This window comes from Vanellus vanellus (genome assembly GCF_965231255.1).
Source record: "Vanellus vanellus genome assembly, chromosome: Z".
NCBI classification, from domain to species: Eukaryota; Metazoa; Chordata; class Aves; order Charadriiformes; family Charadriidae; genus Vanellus; species Vanellus vanellus.
The window spans coordinates 42,538,628-42,554,943 of NC_138908.1; the positions used below are offsets into that span (position 1 = coordinate 42,538,628).

The 16,316-nt window shown below is 36.7% G+C and overlaps 1 protein-coding gene across 1 annotated transcript in view; it reads left to right on the forward strand.

Moving 5' to 3' along the window:
- FANCC (FA complementation group C) overlaps positions 1–16,316 on the forward strand; it is a 72,663-nt gene that overhangs the window by 36,427 nt on the left and 19,920 nt on the right. The window contains exons 4-7 of the mRNA XM_082496945.1: positions 3,788–3,907; positions 4,695–4,759; positions 8,621–8,785; positions 11,776–11,932. Of these exons, the coding sequence (XP_082353071.1) occupies positions 3,788–3,907; positions 4,695–4,759; positions 8,621–8,785; positions 11,776–11,932 (507 nt within the window). The remainder of the gene's footprint in view (positions 1–3,787; positions 3,908–4,694; positions 4,760–8,620; positions 8,786–11,775; positions 11,933–16,316) is intronic.

The window sequence follows — 16,316 nt, forward strand, 5'->3', positions numbered from 1 at the left end:
ACCTTGTTATTTTTCCTGAATGCAGCACTTCTGCCACAGATTCACCTGTTTTTCTGGCTTGTAGAATATGGCATTCATGGATTAGACAGTGAGTGCTAATTTACTGCCAGAAATAACTGATGATTATGTAGTTCTCAAATTATCTGCTTTGCTGGAATAGGCTAGGATTCATGGCTGAGATGATCAATACAGGAGTCCATTTCGTATTGACAACTTTCTGATCATGTTCTTGAATACCTCCTATTGGGTTTGAAATGATTCCTTAAAAGTCATTAGTCTCAAACTACTGATTTCTCTGACCCCAGGAATCCACACTGTGGCTATATAAAATGTTACATTTATTTCTTTTCCAAAATGCTTTGTGGGGGCTTCATAATGCAGTAATGGAACATATTAATAGTTTTGAATATTTCTATAGCATCCTATAAGAACCTCTGTGAGAAAATCTCCCGAAACCTAGATTTCTCTATAGTATTTCCTGAAAGAGCTGATTTCAAAAGTGAAAGGAGAAACTTACATATAAGAAAACATTGTTTTACACTTGGTTTAATGAATGGTTCTAATGAAGTTCTGCAGTATGGTATGAAATAACTACTGATACGGTCCCTTTAGATTTGAGAATTACTGGAATTTAAACATTATGAACTTTGAGGCTTGAGGTAGAAACAGCAGTTTTCACTCCCATTTAGTTAAAAATCAGTCATTCCTGGTTTAAACTGTGTTTTTGGTAATCAAGGTATTAAATAGTACTGGTCCAAGTATGGACCCTTGAGGGACACCACTTGGTACTGTTTCCACTTGGACATTGAGCCATTGACTGTAACTCTTTGGACACAGTCATCTATCCAGTTCCTTAGCTATCTAATAGTCCATTTGTCAAATGAAAGAGTGGATTGTCAATATTTATTTTTCTTTTAGGTGCTCCCTGCTAATGCAATGTATAGTAGTAAAAGAACTATCACTTACAACCAGAATTATGTGCAGTAAATAAGCTACATTTTCTAGAGAGAAGGAAAACTTTCTGGGCATGTTTTGGACCAAAGAAAGCATTTAAACCTTAGAAGATAAATGCTTTAAACTATTGTTACCAAATTTCTTATTTTTGTTGCATGTAGGTATGTCTCAGGCTTTGCACTGGCAATAGCATCTGTAACATGAAACATGTAAGACATAGAGCTTGAATTCTAAATGTTTTTCACCTTTAATACACGCCTTTATTTTATACATACCCAATACCTCCTTTCATCTGGACTACAGTATATCCGTAACCCCGTTTCTCTTGCCCCCTTCTGGCTGTTCAGAGGTTCCAAAAAAGTAACTGAAGTGATCTGTAAAATCCTAGCATGGATGTAGTGAAGTGCTCAGAAAAGAAAAAAAAAAAAAACAGCAAAAAACCAACCAACTAACTAACCAAAAAACCCTAGGAAAATGTTGCAGGCAATATGCAGATTCTGATGATGCGTAGTAATTTTGTCTGATCTTTTCTTCTGTTCATTGTTGAAAAATGACTGTTACGCAAGGATAGGGGGAAAGTAATTTTGAAATTAGTCTTCACATAAAGAGTATTTGATTCGTTTTATCCTTAGGAAAATTGTGGTTACAGAGAGGGTCTCTAGGCAATTTTGTAGTGTTACACATGAATGTATGGGGTTTTAAGCTACTCCCTCATTTAGCTGTCATAAGCTGCCATGTCAACCTGTAAAATCCTTTTCAGAGCTTTTTATGTTTGTTCTTCTCACTGGTGAAGCTTTTTGCAAGTCTTTCACTGAGCAACCCAACAAACTACTTTTCAAGCCCCCTCCTTACCTCTAGCAGAAGCGGCATCCCAAGTTTGTTGTTGCTAACTCCTCCTTTATTTTGTTTTCAATTTGCAGTCTGATCCCTTATCTCATTCTACTTGGCAAACCATTCTATTTTGTATCAACTGCTTGTCTGAACCCTTGATAGTGTTCTGAAAACAAATTTTAACTTTAGCGATGGTTGCAAAGGACAATAAAAATATACACGGTTCCATATTAGTAAATTGATTAAGATGCCTGTATCTAGATGCTTGTACGTTCTGAAAATCCACCTTTTTATCTCTTTTTCTTAAAAATGCAAAAGTTGCATGCAAATTAATTCTTTTAAAATTTGTTTGGACACAAGCGTTTTCCTTTCTCCTTAGTTTTGAGGAAGTCACTAGATGGCGGTATAACAGCAGTTTCGCCTGTTGAGCGCTATTTAGGAAATCAGGTTTACAATGAAAGAAAAGGATATTTAGGCATTTAACATAAGTCTCCAAGGTAGTATAATAATCCTAAACAAAAGTATAATAAATAAGGTGTCCTAAATCCTTGTTGCTTATTTTGATAGTAATGAATTTTCTTTGACCTCTGGTGTGCTCCTGGAGTTTGTATCTTCCCTATCGCATTAATCAAATTGAATATGTGGAATACATCTAATTCCAGGACTTCTAAAGCAGTTGCTTAGATTAGTTTTTTAGATGCTCAACAAAAGCGTGCATAAATATGTGGTTTGTATTTCTGAAAGCAGAAAATGAGATAACTGCTTTTTTAATTTTTTTAATCTGGAATCTTCCATGAGATCCATCTTTTTAAAAGAATAGATAGAGTGAAGCCCCTTAAGACCATGGAATTCCCTGAGCTTTCGTCTGAACTTTCCTTCTAATTACATGTTTTTGAAATGAAAGACTTTTTCAGCGTTTGCTAATCCTGACCCTCCATTACAAAGGGTTTTATACATATTGCCATACAAAGTGTAATTTAGTTTATGCTTTAAGTGTCAATGATATATAAAGCCCTGAAATCAGCCTTCGGAAAGGGAATGTAGCTGTTGTTATATCAGCGCGTAGCAGTAGTGGACAGGAAGAAAACTGTTAACAAATTCAGAGCAGATAATTTAATAAGCAACATAAAACTACCTCTGCTCAGTTTTGACAGCAGGATACAAAAACCCGGTCAAGACTTCACACAACCGTTTTCATAAATGTGTTCAGCTGGGAAGGTGCTGTGGTGTAACATCTATCCAAAAGACAGCAGAGCTGCTGTATAGCGCTGCAGAATGAAAGCATGAAACCAGAGTACTATGTTCAGAGTCCTCCGTATGCACCTGCAGAACTGGTGTATCAAACTTGTTAGTCTGAATCTATCATCAAAGGATTGTTTTGATTTTTATATGATGTGTTAAAAGGGTTTTATTAAACATGACATAAAGCATTCCATAGTGAAATTGGTAGAGAAATAAATGTCAAACTAAAATCTCATAATTATCATTTCAAGACAATGAGGAAATTAGGCAAATTAAACTATGAGGCCAGACCCCGAATCCCATCAAAAATACTGGGACCTCTTGAAGGAGTGATATGGAAAAGTAAATGTTAACTTCGTGCTTTCTCTTCTTGATCATGGTACTGATCAAGACTATAGGTAAGTTTTTTGCTGTGTAGCAACGTGACTACTGCTACCCAGATGATATCAGATTGAAATGGCTTCTAGAGAACTCAAACCTACCTGAAGTCTGCTGGTTTTGGCACGGATGGCCTCCATTGCTATTGTACAACTACTGAAATCATGTGGTGTGTGAACCCACGTTTGATTGTAGCAGCTGCAGCATTTTCCTTATGGTTGATGGGAGCTGCAAGCTCTTCTGTCTCAATGACAACGGCGTAAAATGGCCACAACCGATCAAAAGATCTTACCCCAGATGTAGTTCAATAGCAGTCAATTCTTTTTACACAGGATGTTGTAGCCTAATATTTTTTTATTGCCCTCCTCTTGATTCCTCGCAGAGTTTGCTGTGCCATCTCCTTTCTTCTTCTAAGTGGGAAAGTAATGAAGCTGAAACCAGCACATTCATATCAACTCTTGGCTACACGTCAGCAGATTATTATTATCACTTAGTGAAAAATGTAAGTATTTTGTGCAACTAAGATTTTGTTAATAATAAATCACCAATTTATAAGCACATACATGGAGTTGTCATTGTTATAAGGAACATGAACTAAACTTTGTTTATCTTTCTTACCTCAGTTACTTTTACAGCCTTTTAAGGGAAAAAATGAAGTGGGAGATCTCTGGAAAAAAAGAAGAAAATTTGTTAGATTATACTGTAATAAGTGTTCATAAAAAACAAAATTCCTGTTGCTGTTGTAGTATGACAAAAAATGTCTGCCCCATCATAAATTTTTTCCCTGTGAAGTTTAAATTATATATATTATTTTGTGTATCAGAACGCAACTTTTGGAATATTTTCTTTGACTGTAAGCACTGCATTTAAAATGGTAGATAATTCCTAAATCTTAGGGAAAGTGTCTTTTACCTTTAACATAATAAAAATAATGGGAATAATATTTCATAATATGTTGACTTAGATAAAGCATATAAAAATTATCAGTAGTGCTCTTCTGAAAATTTTTCCTTAACTGGTGAGAAGCAGAGCTAAAATAAATAGCTTCTTAGTTTTCACATGTGGAAGGTATATAATGTGTGTTCAAAAACTGTTTCGCTGCACAGTTTATTCAGTGATCTGGACAGCTTTAATTTGGCACTAATAATTGAAAAAATGAAAAAATCAAACTGAGTGAATAGAGAATGTTATTAACCTCCAGGGTATGTCAATCACACAGAGAACCATGCAACTAATGTCTGCTTATTTGCAGTATGTGTAACTTACTTTATTTTTATTTTATTTAACAGATGGTCTTTTCATTAGTAGCAGAACTCAGAGAAAATCAGTTCAATGGACTTAACATGCAGGGGAGGTAGGTGTTATCTAAACATCATTTTGATATGTCTTAGTTTGGATCATTCCAGTTCAGTGAGGATATTTTTACAGTCTTGGGCAACTTAGGCTTCAGTTGGAAAGTTTTGGATATATATGTAGACAGTTTCAGGTGCAAACAAGCTTGTGAAGTTGTGCTTCACATAAGAGTTTATACTTAACCTGAGAGTCATAGAATGGTTTGGCTTGGAAGGGACCTTCAAAGATCATCTAATCCAACCCCCCTGCTGCGGACAGGGACATCTTTCACTAGACCAGGTTGCTCAAAGCCCCATCCATCCTGGTCTTGAACACTCTCAGGGATGGGGCATCCACAACTTCCCTGGGCAACATGATCCAGTGTCTCATCACCTTCATAAATAATTTCTTCCTTATATCCAGTCTAAATCTAACCTTTTTCAGTTTAAAAGCATTGCCTGTTTTCCTGTCACTACAGGCCCTGGTAAAAAGTCTCTCTCTGTTTTTTTTATAAGGCCTCTTTAAGTTCTGTAGGGCCACAGTAAGGTCTCCCCGGAGCCTTCTGAACAACCCTACTCTTTCAGCCTGTCTTCATAGGAGAGGTGCTTCATCCCTCTGATCGTTTTTGTGGCCCTCCTCTGGACCTGCTCCAACAGGTCTATGTCTTTCCTGTACTGAGGGCTCCAGAGCTGGACACAATATTCCAGGTGCAGTCTCACCAGAGCAGAGTAGTGGGGGAGAATCATCTCCCTTGGCCTGCTGGCCACGCTTCTTTTGGTGCAGCCCAGGATATGGTTGGCTTTCTGGACTGCAGGTGCACATTGTCGGCTCATGTCCGATTTTTCATCCACCAGTACCCCCAAGTCCTTCTCTGTAGGACTGTTCTCAATCCCTTCATCCCCCAATCTGTACTGACACCAGGGATTGCCCCAACTCAGGTGAAGGACCTTGCTTTTGGCCGTGTTGAAGCTCATGAGGTTCATAGTCATATCGTTGGCTGCTGAATACATCCTTATAACCAAAGTTAAACTGGCATTTACTATAAGAAAAAGCAAAAAAAAAAAAAAATCAAAGGATTTTTTTTCCCCTGTTTGTGTGAGTGATTTAATATGACAGAATAGTAGTTACTTTGCACTTGTTATTAATGACAAAATTTGTCCATGCTTATTTAAAGAGCCTCTCGTTTTTCTTCCATTAGTTCCTTCATCTGGTACCAAACAGTACTGTGGCAATACTGAGTGTTGTAGATACAATTATTTAAATGTACCCAAGCACATAGTATTTCCACCCTTTAAGTGCTTCCTTGGCCTGTTTTTTAAAACACTAGGTGGGAAGGAAATTGTGGTGTGCTCTGGCCAGATCTCCAATGCAGATTATCAGGAGATGCTAATAATCACCTCGCAAAATTGCGTGAGTTGTCTAGTTGTAGTCAGTGAGAATAATCACCTTCTTCATCCACACTGCATAAATCCGCGCAATTCAGCCAAAACCTGTGACCGTAGAAAAGGGAATACATTTGACTAATGCTACTGTTGTCACTATTTTTGACATGCTTGTACCTTCCCACTGTGTAATTTGTGCCTTTCCACTGACCTTGAAATCCAGATCATAGTCTTTTGTCAGTACTTTGAAAATTATCGTATTTGAATATGTCAGTAGATCCTTTTGATTTCATGTAAATTAAGTGTATTCAGCTAAAAAAGAAATGCAAAAATAAGGATAGATATTTTTAATATAGACTATATATTCAGATTGTGTCTTCTCTTTTAAATGTATGGCTCTCCTGTGCACATTCTGTTGGTCTTCAGGGTCAAAGCTGCTGACATGATGAAGAGAGTTTTATGACTTAACACCACATAGCCTGTAAAGTTACAGGAAAGAGGAGGCTTATTGAAATATCTTCCTTGTATCATGAGCCAACAGCTTGGCTATTTTTCTCCCTTCCTTCTTGCACCTAGGTCTTTGTGTAAGGAATAGTAAATGATCTGAATTAATTTAGAGCTGACTTTAGTACCGAAATCAGGGACGCAGTTAATGATGATCATCACAAAGTTTTGTTCAATGTAGAAAACAAACACCCATGTTTTATAATGTAGGGTGAAGCAGACTTAGCTGGAAAGCTAGTGAGACTGTTGGGAAGAGAAATATCTGATTTCTACCCAGAGAAAAGGAAAACTCTGAGCTTAAGTGGATTTTTGAGTGTAGCAATTATGATATGGCTCCTTATTAAAGCTGCAGAGACAAATGTCGTTTGCAGTTAGAGATGTACATTGTCTCATTTTTCCATTCATTGGTGCTTACAGCAACACACATGACAGTGTCTGTGCAAATTTATCTCACACAGTGGAATGCACTGTGCAGTATTCTCCAAGAACATGTTTTGAAGATTATGTAGAAGATGAAGAAAATTACCTTTGCAGGGTTTTTCTTTCAAAGGTAAAAGTAAGAGTAAACTAAGCTACTAAATTTTGCTAATCCTGGATAAAGGATCAGAAATAGAATTTTGTAAAGGGGACTGGTTTAAAGAGTCTCAGGTCTGTGAATTTTACATATGTATCCCGGAAAACATGGTTGCACAATAAATAGCAGCCCCATAATTAACATTCTTACACAAACACTTCTCATAGTAAAACTGCATCTTGAAGTATTTCAGTGTAAGAAACCTTAAACACATATTGGGTTAGGTACTTACTCAGAAATTGGAGTCTTTGAAAACGTGTTAAGTTTTATTTCTCTCATTGTGGAAACCATAATGGTACCTCATGTTCACAAGTCATAACACTTCTGTCACAGCGCATGTCAGTGACCATTAGGCAACATCTGTTTGGGAGTAGCTTTAATACATGCAGGGCAAGAGGGTTAGCTCTTACACAGAGCAGCCTGTAGGTTAATTCCTGTCTCAGCTCTTCAGAGTCTGCACTGATGGCTCCCCCAAAAAAAACAGTTTTGGGTTCTTGCAAAGAATGCACCCCTTTTAGTGAACAATGCAATCAGGAGAAACTTGCAGCAACTCAAGGAAGCCTTTCACAAACAATCTAGCAGTTTTTAATTTGCTAGAATTCAATATATTGGAGTTCTTGGTCTTCATAAATGTCTTCCTGTCAAAACTGCATGTAGAAAAATCTGCAGTTTCATGTGCTAGAAAATATTTATACTCTGGGATACTTTTGCACAAGTTATCTCTTATACTGTATGCCATTTTCCTTTTTGTTTATGTTCCAAAGGTTCCATGTTTTGTTTATGTTCCAGGTTCCACTGTCTCTAGTCATTTCCAAGCATGTACTTTAGCGAGCAGGTGAAGCGAGCGGTTCATATATTAAGATCTGAAAGTGTTACATATTCCTTCAACTGTAGATCTGTAAGATAAAAATTTTTCAACTGAGCACTTAAAGACAGCGGGATTCGTATTTTTCCTTTTACAGAAGTTGTCTGTGTTGAGAGCAGAGGGGTCAACGAAGCAACAGGAGGCCTTAAAAGCAGCTAGGTGGTCTCTTGTGAGGGTCTAGCAAACCTACATGGGAGCTGTGTATCTGTAGTCTTCCTTACCTCTGCTTCGCTGACCCTGGAAAAGACAAAGCATTCCCTGTTAAGAAGGGTGTGATTTCTGAGTGAACGCAACTGGCTGTACTTCAGAACTGGGTTGATATCATGGTTTGCCTTAAGCACTAAAATACCAAAATTATCTGACTGCTCCGTAAGATTCTTCAGGCAATAGGTGTCATGTCAACAGTCATTCCAATAAATAATTTTTCTGCAGTTAGTTATGTATCTCATCTCTTACGTTTAATGTTCTGTAATTAATTTAGTCATCTTTTACCTTATCAGTTTAGAAATTAAAGTTTTGACTTTTCTGAAATATGAACTGAATTTATTTCTCCCTCAGAGTTTCAGGCAGTCGTGTGAACGCTGTGTCCCTTTTCTGTGTCCCTCTCATTACTTTGCCTGATCTAACTCCATTGCTGGAAACTCTCCTTCTTTACCAAGGAGGTGCATCAAAAGAAATTCTCAGTTCAGAGTTTCTAGAGGCTGTGAATGATGCCTTTTTAAAGTAAGTACCATGGTCGGTCTGTATGATTTTTATGCTTTTTTCATAAAGACTATTAATTCAGTTAAATGCTTTTCTTTGGGTTTGTATGCTGATTCTGCATTCTAGTAAAATATTTCCCTTGCAATTGAGTAGCAGAACTCAGGCTGTAGGCCAAAGCAGAACTTTAAATTGCTGATGCACAAATTGTGGCATAACAGCTTTAAATATTGACTGGAACTTTGTCCCACCTTTTCTCCAAAATGGATTTTAGGAATTTTGTGAAAGACAGGATCACTTTTCATAGAAATGTTATTTACCTTTCATATAAGTATATCAACATTCCTGACTTGACATTTTGAGAGCCATCTTTATTTTTCCATGCACAAGATAGTTCCTTATGTTCGAGTGGTTCTATATTTCTCTTTTTTTTTTTTTTCTGTGAAATCGGTTCTCAAGATTTTAAATTCTCCTGTTTCTCAGCAGCTTATTTTTAATGAGCCTGATAGGAGCAATCTGTGAAATATAACTTTCCTTGTTTTGCTGCCACTAAAACCACTGTTTTGATAAAATCAGCCTATGAATAAAAAACAGCTGAGTGAAACTGAACATCAGCAAGATTGGCTATGCCAGGGAAGGAAAGATGTCAGGAAAAGCACAGCCTAATTTTGGTTGAGAGTTACTTTATTCAAGTTGTAGCTGATGGGCTGTACTATAAAATATTTTTTTATATATACTGGAAAAGGTCCTTTGGGAACATTTTACCTCAATTATCCATTTGTCTCCTTTTTAATCAAAGTTTTAATTGCTTCCTCTGTACTCAACATCGTAATTTTTGAGATGTTCCAATGAGGATTGTTACATAGCTCCATTGAGGGGATCCAGCAAAAATAAATACTTAATGGAAAAGCACAATGACTAATTTGTACACGTTACTAGAAGCTGAGGAAAATAAGTGAAAAAAGAATGTGAAGATCTGTAGTGAAAGATGTGTCCCAAAATGAGAGAGCTATCTTTCACTTGTCCGTCTTTTCTGGCTTCAGACTGGACATGTTCCACAAGCAGTAACCCAGTTTGGAAAACTTTCAGAGCGAGTTCACAGGTTCAGCATAGATGGTCTATACTGTGGTCAGTGAGCCAATGGGCAAGACCATCATGGCATACTTTAGCAACTTCATAATGTGAGTCTGAATCCTTTAGATGGTCATCAGAGGTTCTTCTGACTGAAACAGACGTCCCTTTCCTTAACTTTTGAGTTACTTGTTTATCACGGTGAGCAAAAATAATTGATTTCATATGGCTTTTGACTAGGTGGCTCTTGCAGGGCCCTTGACAAAAGTGTATGGTTTCCCTGAGAGCAGATGTAGGTTCACATGTGCTTTGCATGGTATACTCCTGGCCTGTCACTGATGCTTGTATGATCTTAACATGAATGTGCTTGTATTTTTTTTTTTTTTTACCCCCCACTTTAATGATTGAATTCTGTGTTCCTTAACTCTGTCATTGTGTTCTGAACACTTGTTTTCCTTCTGAACATGGGTGAAGCCTGCTCCAGGAAATAGGGTTATTAAATACTGGGACTTGCAGTGCTCCATAGAAATCAGCATTGTCCCAGTGGGACCATTTGCAAGTTCAGTTGCAGAAGGATAATGACTACAGTTTACTTCCTGTGTGGTTTTTAAATCTCAGAGTTGGAACATCTCTATGTAAGCTTATTGGATTTCTTTTCCAGGCATAATATCTATAATATCTACTGTGCTACCACAAAACCAACGACAAAGAGGATTGTGGCAAAATTAAATAATCTCTTGTCATTCTTAATTTACTCTGATGTGCATATGTCCTTTAATAGTGATACTTAATTAAACAGCATCTTGAAATTCAGCATTGCTTTACAATTTTGAAATTCTGTGTACTTGGATGTATTTCTTGTCTACAGATGAGCACATTTAAATTAAGCTATTACATAGTTTTGAATGGAAAAAAATACAGCTTTTCAATGGAAATCAGATTCTGAAGGCTGATATTTAAACAAATGTATGATAAAATACATACGTTGAAAACAGATCCTAAAATGCTGTTAAGTCTTTCTTTCTGCTGATATTTTTTGTTCTTTATCAGCAGCTTTAGTTTGCAGGTACTCTCCAGCCTAATTTTAGGGGTTTTGGTCTTAACTTGGTTTAAGACCAAGGCAGATATTTCTTGTTATTAATGTTTTTTTGTTTGTTTTTAACCTTTTAATTTGCAGCTATTATGATAGCCACAAAAAATATTCCAGGATGTTTTGTGCTGTAATATGTCTTCTTCTTGGCTAGTTACCTTATTATATTTTGTTTTGTGCTGGTCAACACAAATTACAGTGTTGTCTTAAAATAAACTGTGCCTTTTATTTCCTAGTGATGCAACACTATACTTCATCTGAGCTATAATTGAAGGCTTCAGGTGAAGAGATAATTATCTTCTTAACTGTTTGTCTTTTAAAAGGCTCAGGTCAGTGTTGGTGGGCTGAAGACTTACCCAGCTCTACCTCATTTTTTGGTTTTTGTTGTTTCTTTTTTTTTTTTTTTTTTTTTTTTTTTAATTTCTCTGCAAAGACAGGTAATGCTTTGATTTAGCCAGACCTCCTTGCATCTCTGTCAGCTGCTGGCACTTTCTGAGCTGACTGGTCTGCAGGAAGCAGTCTGGGTTTGAAAGAGCTGAAGTGTGGGGCAGGACCTTTCTCTAGAGAGGAAGGGAACTCCAGGCTTAAACCTTCTGCTTCCTTTTGCAAGGATCCATCAGAAAGAAATTTTTAGGTTTTAAAGACAGGTTTTAAGGTTTCATTTGTAGATGATGGTGATTCTCTGTTATTCTTTGCCATTATTATTTGATATCAAACAGAGTACTGTAAATGAGATTTTATCTTTCTTGCTGCAGGTTGATCTTCAAAGTGCTTTAAAAAAAAAAAAAAAAAGGTACATTTTTGTCTCCCTTCCAGTTTCTCAGGGAAAACAGTATTTTTGTCTCTAAACCAGGAAGAAGATCTCCCTCCCTGAATCAGCTGTCTTCAGCCTCTGGCTTCGTCACTTACCAAGCCTTGAAAAAGCTACATTACATCTTTTAGACCAGCTCGTTTCCATTCAGTTGAATTCATTGGAAGAAGTAGCTTGTGTCATAAAAGACTCATTACTGGTATGTGCAACATGTAGTATGTTTGATATTGCTCTTTCATGCTTCAAAAGTTACAGTGAGTTTTCAAATATGTCTGCATATTTGAGGGAAATGGCTGTCATGCAGCATATAATTTGCTAATGCAAAGGTAAATTGTGAGTCTTACAAATGTCACTAAATTTTTAGCTTCTACACTGAATGGGTAGAAGAGAAAAAAGATTTCGTCCAGTGATGAAGAATGGATGGAGAGGAGAATCTGACTGGTGGGGGCGCTGAGTACCTGCCTCTGTCTTAAAAAATTATAAACTTTGGCCATGAAGTATTTGAATCTGTTTTTACTTCAATCTCGGTGCCCTTGGGAGTTTAGCAGTTTAAACAAATGAAATTCCTTGTAGATTATTTTGTTATGGACTGCTTAGTTACTTGGTTTTGTTTGCAAACCTGAAAAAAATTCTTAATACAAAACATTTGTTAAACTGTAATTAAAGTTTGTTTTCAAATGCTGTGTTATTCAGTGCACTGAAAATCTTTCCTATGAGAAAACATGACACAATACCTCTTCCAAAATAATTAGCTAGTTTGCAACACTAAATGTAAATTTAATTGTTAATTACAGTGTGAAATAGGGTGTGTGCTATGCACTTAAATTATATATTTCTTAAAATGGATAGAATTAAAAAATAGCACACGTTATCTTGTTTTCAGCCTATAAAACTGCTTACAGAGCAGGTATTTTAGGTAGGAAAAGGTTCTCTTTAAATATTATTCCTTTTTAACTGAATCTGCAAATTTCTATTTTAGGGATCCATTCTGATACTCGCAAATCTTGTAAATGCTTGATGTCTACAGCACTTCATACGTCATCTGGGGATCTAGCTATTCCAAAAGACAAGGCCTGTGGCTAATTTTTCTGTATCAGATACACTGTGAATTGAACACAGTATGTGGTACCACATGTGGCTGAGGAAAAAAAAAACATCTAGGTTATATATAAAAAGTAAAATATTTGTTTTGATTATTGCTTTATTATTGTTTATTAACAATGCTCATATTTACCTTGTCTTCACATCCTGATCCCTGAAAAGAATGGAACATTACTGTGCTACCCCACTTAGGCTGCCCTTACTTGCCTCTGCTCTAAAGACTTTGTGCTTTCAAAATTGGATATCCAGGCTGGAAAGGCCAGTGCAGCAGCTTTGAGTGCTGGTTTAGAGAGGACATCCTGTGGACAAGGAGTGGAATGAATGGAGGCATAAAGAGAGCAGTTGGAAGATGGATATTGCTGATTGATAGGCATCGATAAAAGGGAGGGTGCATAAATTGGAGGTGGAATACCAAGTAAAAACAACAGGGTGAGAAGCTTCAGAGAGGTGGTATAGAAGGAAAAGATTTGATCCAGATATTGTGATCCAGAAATGAATGATATTTGATACAACCTGTACATCGTACTATAAAGATACTTGTGGGACATTATATCGGTCAGCACTTTGAATCCAACAGTATGATTGCTGCTGGAAAGACATTTGAAATTTGACAAATATTTATTTAGGAATATGGCTATGTATATTTTGGCAGTTGGATTATAGTACTTGTAGAATGTGACCTCTGTTTGCCTTATGGATATTGTAATAAAAAGTGGAATCATGAGACAAAACTTGATTTATACATTTTTCTCTTTGGAAGAGTACCTCTAGAGTGCAAATAGGCAGAAATATGTTAGTGATTTGATTATAGTGTACAATACAAAGGAAATTTCAATAAGCTCTTTCATAATTGCATTATCAGAGTCATTTATCTAAATAAAATACCTTGATACAGTAACCAAACTGTACATAAACTTTACAAAGCTCTAAGGTACCCAGATAGCTGTAAACCACTGTACTTCGATTATGAAAGAAGCTTGATATAAAATACTCTTGTATTTTAATTCTAAGAGTAATTGGAGTGTGATGCTGTACATGGTATGCTATTAAGTTTGTGGTTTGGGGGCTAAACTGGAATTAATATTGGAAATTCCGTAGTTGTTCAGAAGTAATAAAAACAAGTGAAGTGACCGTCACAAATGGTCTTCTAGCTTCTTCAGAATTTGGTCGGTGAGTGGATGTCTTCCTTTCTGAAGCAACTTTAAGGTTTGTATGTGTGTGTTAACAACTAAAATTTAAATAAATACACATATTAGAATTTTATGCTTTACCAGAAATGCATAGATGAGTGTATAAACAGATTTTTAAAGCACTTGTATGTAAAGAGAGATGTGAATGAATCAGTGTCAATTACAGTTTGTGTTCAGTTCTTAGATAGCTTTCCAAAGTAGTTTTATTTCTTTCAAAGTTATGTTGCAAGAAAAGTGCAATGGGTTGGCAGGGCTTAAATTTTCTCGGCTTCTCCTTTATAAACCATCAGCTGAGTTTTGCTTTTCCAGCTTGTCAGCTTTCCCGAGTCCAGCCCAGCATCGAAATTGTGTTGCACTCTGCAGTTAAAGCTCTGGCTGTTGGGTCTCCCTTGCTGTTATTTTCACTATGGCATTACAGAGCCAAACACGGTTTTAGTGGGTGATACGGCGACTCTGGTGTTGCCTGAGAGGGTACCAAGCGGGAGGCTGCTCTGGTCCCCGTGCCCCTGCATTGGCCTCTCGATGCATCTTATCCCCAAGTTTTGAGCTCATCTTTCACTGGGAGCTGTGCCAATGAAATAGGCGTTAACGAGGGGTAAAGGAGGAAGGATAGGGAGGGAAAATTAGAAGCTTTTTTTTTTTTTTTTCTTGTTGTAATACACTGCAGCTAAGTTACAGTTAGTTCCGTCAGTGTTGGCTGTCTTCAAAACCTGTGGTGTTACGGTAATTTTTGAAGTAGTGCACACTAATTTATTCATAATGTTGATGAATTCAGGAGCTTTTTAAACCTCTGTAAAAAGATGTTTGTGCTTTCAAAATAAGTGTATGCTTCAAAATAAAAATACATTTGGCACCTGGTATAAAAAAAAAAATTAAGTGACACTTCTTACTTTTATTTGGTAAATATAAAATTCAGGAATACAGGTAAATATACAATTTGGAAATACAGACAACATTCTACAAACAGCAGTGTAGTAGTTTCTTAAAGCTAGATGTGTTTAGCTGTGGAAGTGTTGTGTCTAATTAATTACATGTAAGTCTGGAAGTCAAGAGAACCGGTGTTTGTGGTGTTACCACCTCAAATCTGTTGCAGTGTGATCTTGGGCACAATTTGTTTCCCAATGTTCACCTTACTTGTGGTTGTTACAGAGCTTTCTATGATGTGACTAAAACATAGTGTATGATTATGCGCATGTTCCTCTTTGTGCCATTTACTTGCATCTTGTAGGTACAAATGTATTTTTCTTATGTCTTTATTCAGTTCTGGCTTTGTATTGTAAATTAGTTGTTTAGGATTCTTTCTGATAATACAGATACAAAAGTAGTGTAGTTCCATAGAACTTGTGTATGTAATACTTTGTTACAGTATATTTTTCCAATTTTATTTCTTTCAAAAACCCCAGTGGTTTTGTGTGTGCGTTCTTTTTTCTGAAGAGGCACACATTGTTAAAATACTTAATCATGATACCACACATGCAGCTCCAATGCCCTGTGTTTGGCTCTTTTTGGTTTAGTGTGTGTTGTGCCATGTGTTCTGCATGTTTTAAAAGTGGTGGATTAAGCTCCTGGCAGACAGTATGTTTTGTTTGCTGAGCTTTCCTTGAAAAATATTGCATGGTTGCAGACAAAATTATTAAAACGTAAAATGCCTTTTACAATAAGGAGATAATGTCAACAACATGAAAACCCCATGAGAATCCCTCCTGAAATTTATAGTCCTTCCCAAACTCCGGAATTGCTGGCCCACAGCAGCATTGTGCTACCTGCTCTAGTCCTGCGACACAACACGCTCATCTTCAAATTGGAGACTATAATAGCATTCTTGCTTTAAGTGCTTGCAAATTAATTCCATGCAGTCCATTGATCAAAATCTTGTGGAATTCAGTGACAGTGGTGGGGTTTAGATTTTTGGTTGTTTTTTTTTTTTTTTTTTTTCCCCTTTTGAACACCAGTGATGAAATTTATATCAATTTTAGTATTGTAGTTTAAATACTAGGAGCTATTAACAGCGGTTTCTTGTAGTGAGTACTGTAGATTGCTGGTGTCTGGCAGGAAAGGGTGGAGGGTTTTTCATTGTTGCATACAGCGTGTTTATTTTGGTCTTGTTCAAAAGAGCTATGATTTGATTTGTGTGGCAATGTGTTGATGGACACTCTCTGGTTTACACTCAGCCTGTCTAAGCAACGTCGGATTGGTACGTCATCATAGAAGTATGTGTTCAAAGGTAGGCAGAGTGTCTGAAAAGACAGTGGAGAAATGGAGAATTTGACCATTAAGTCCACAGGACTGAAA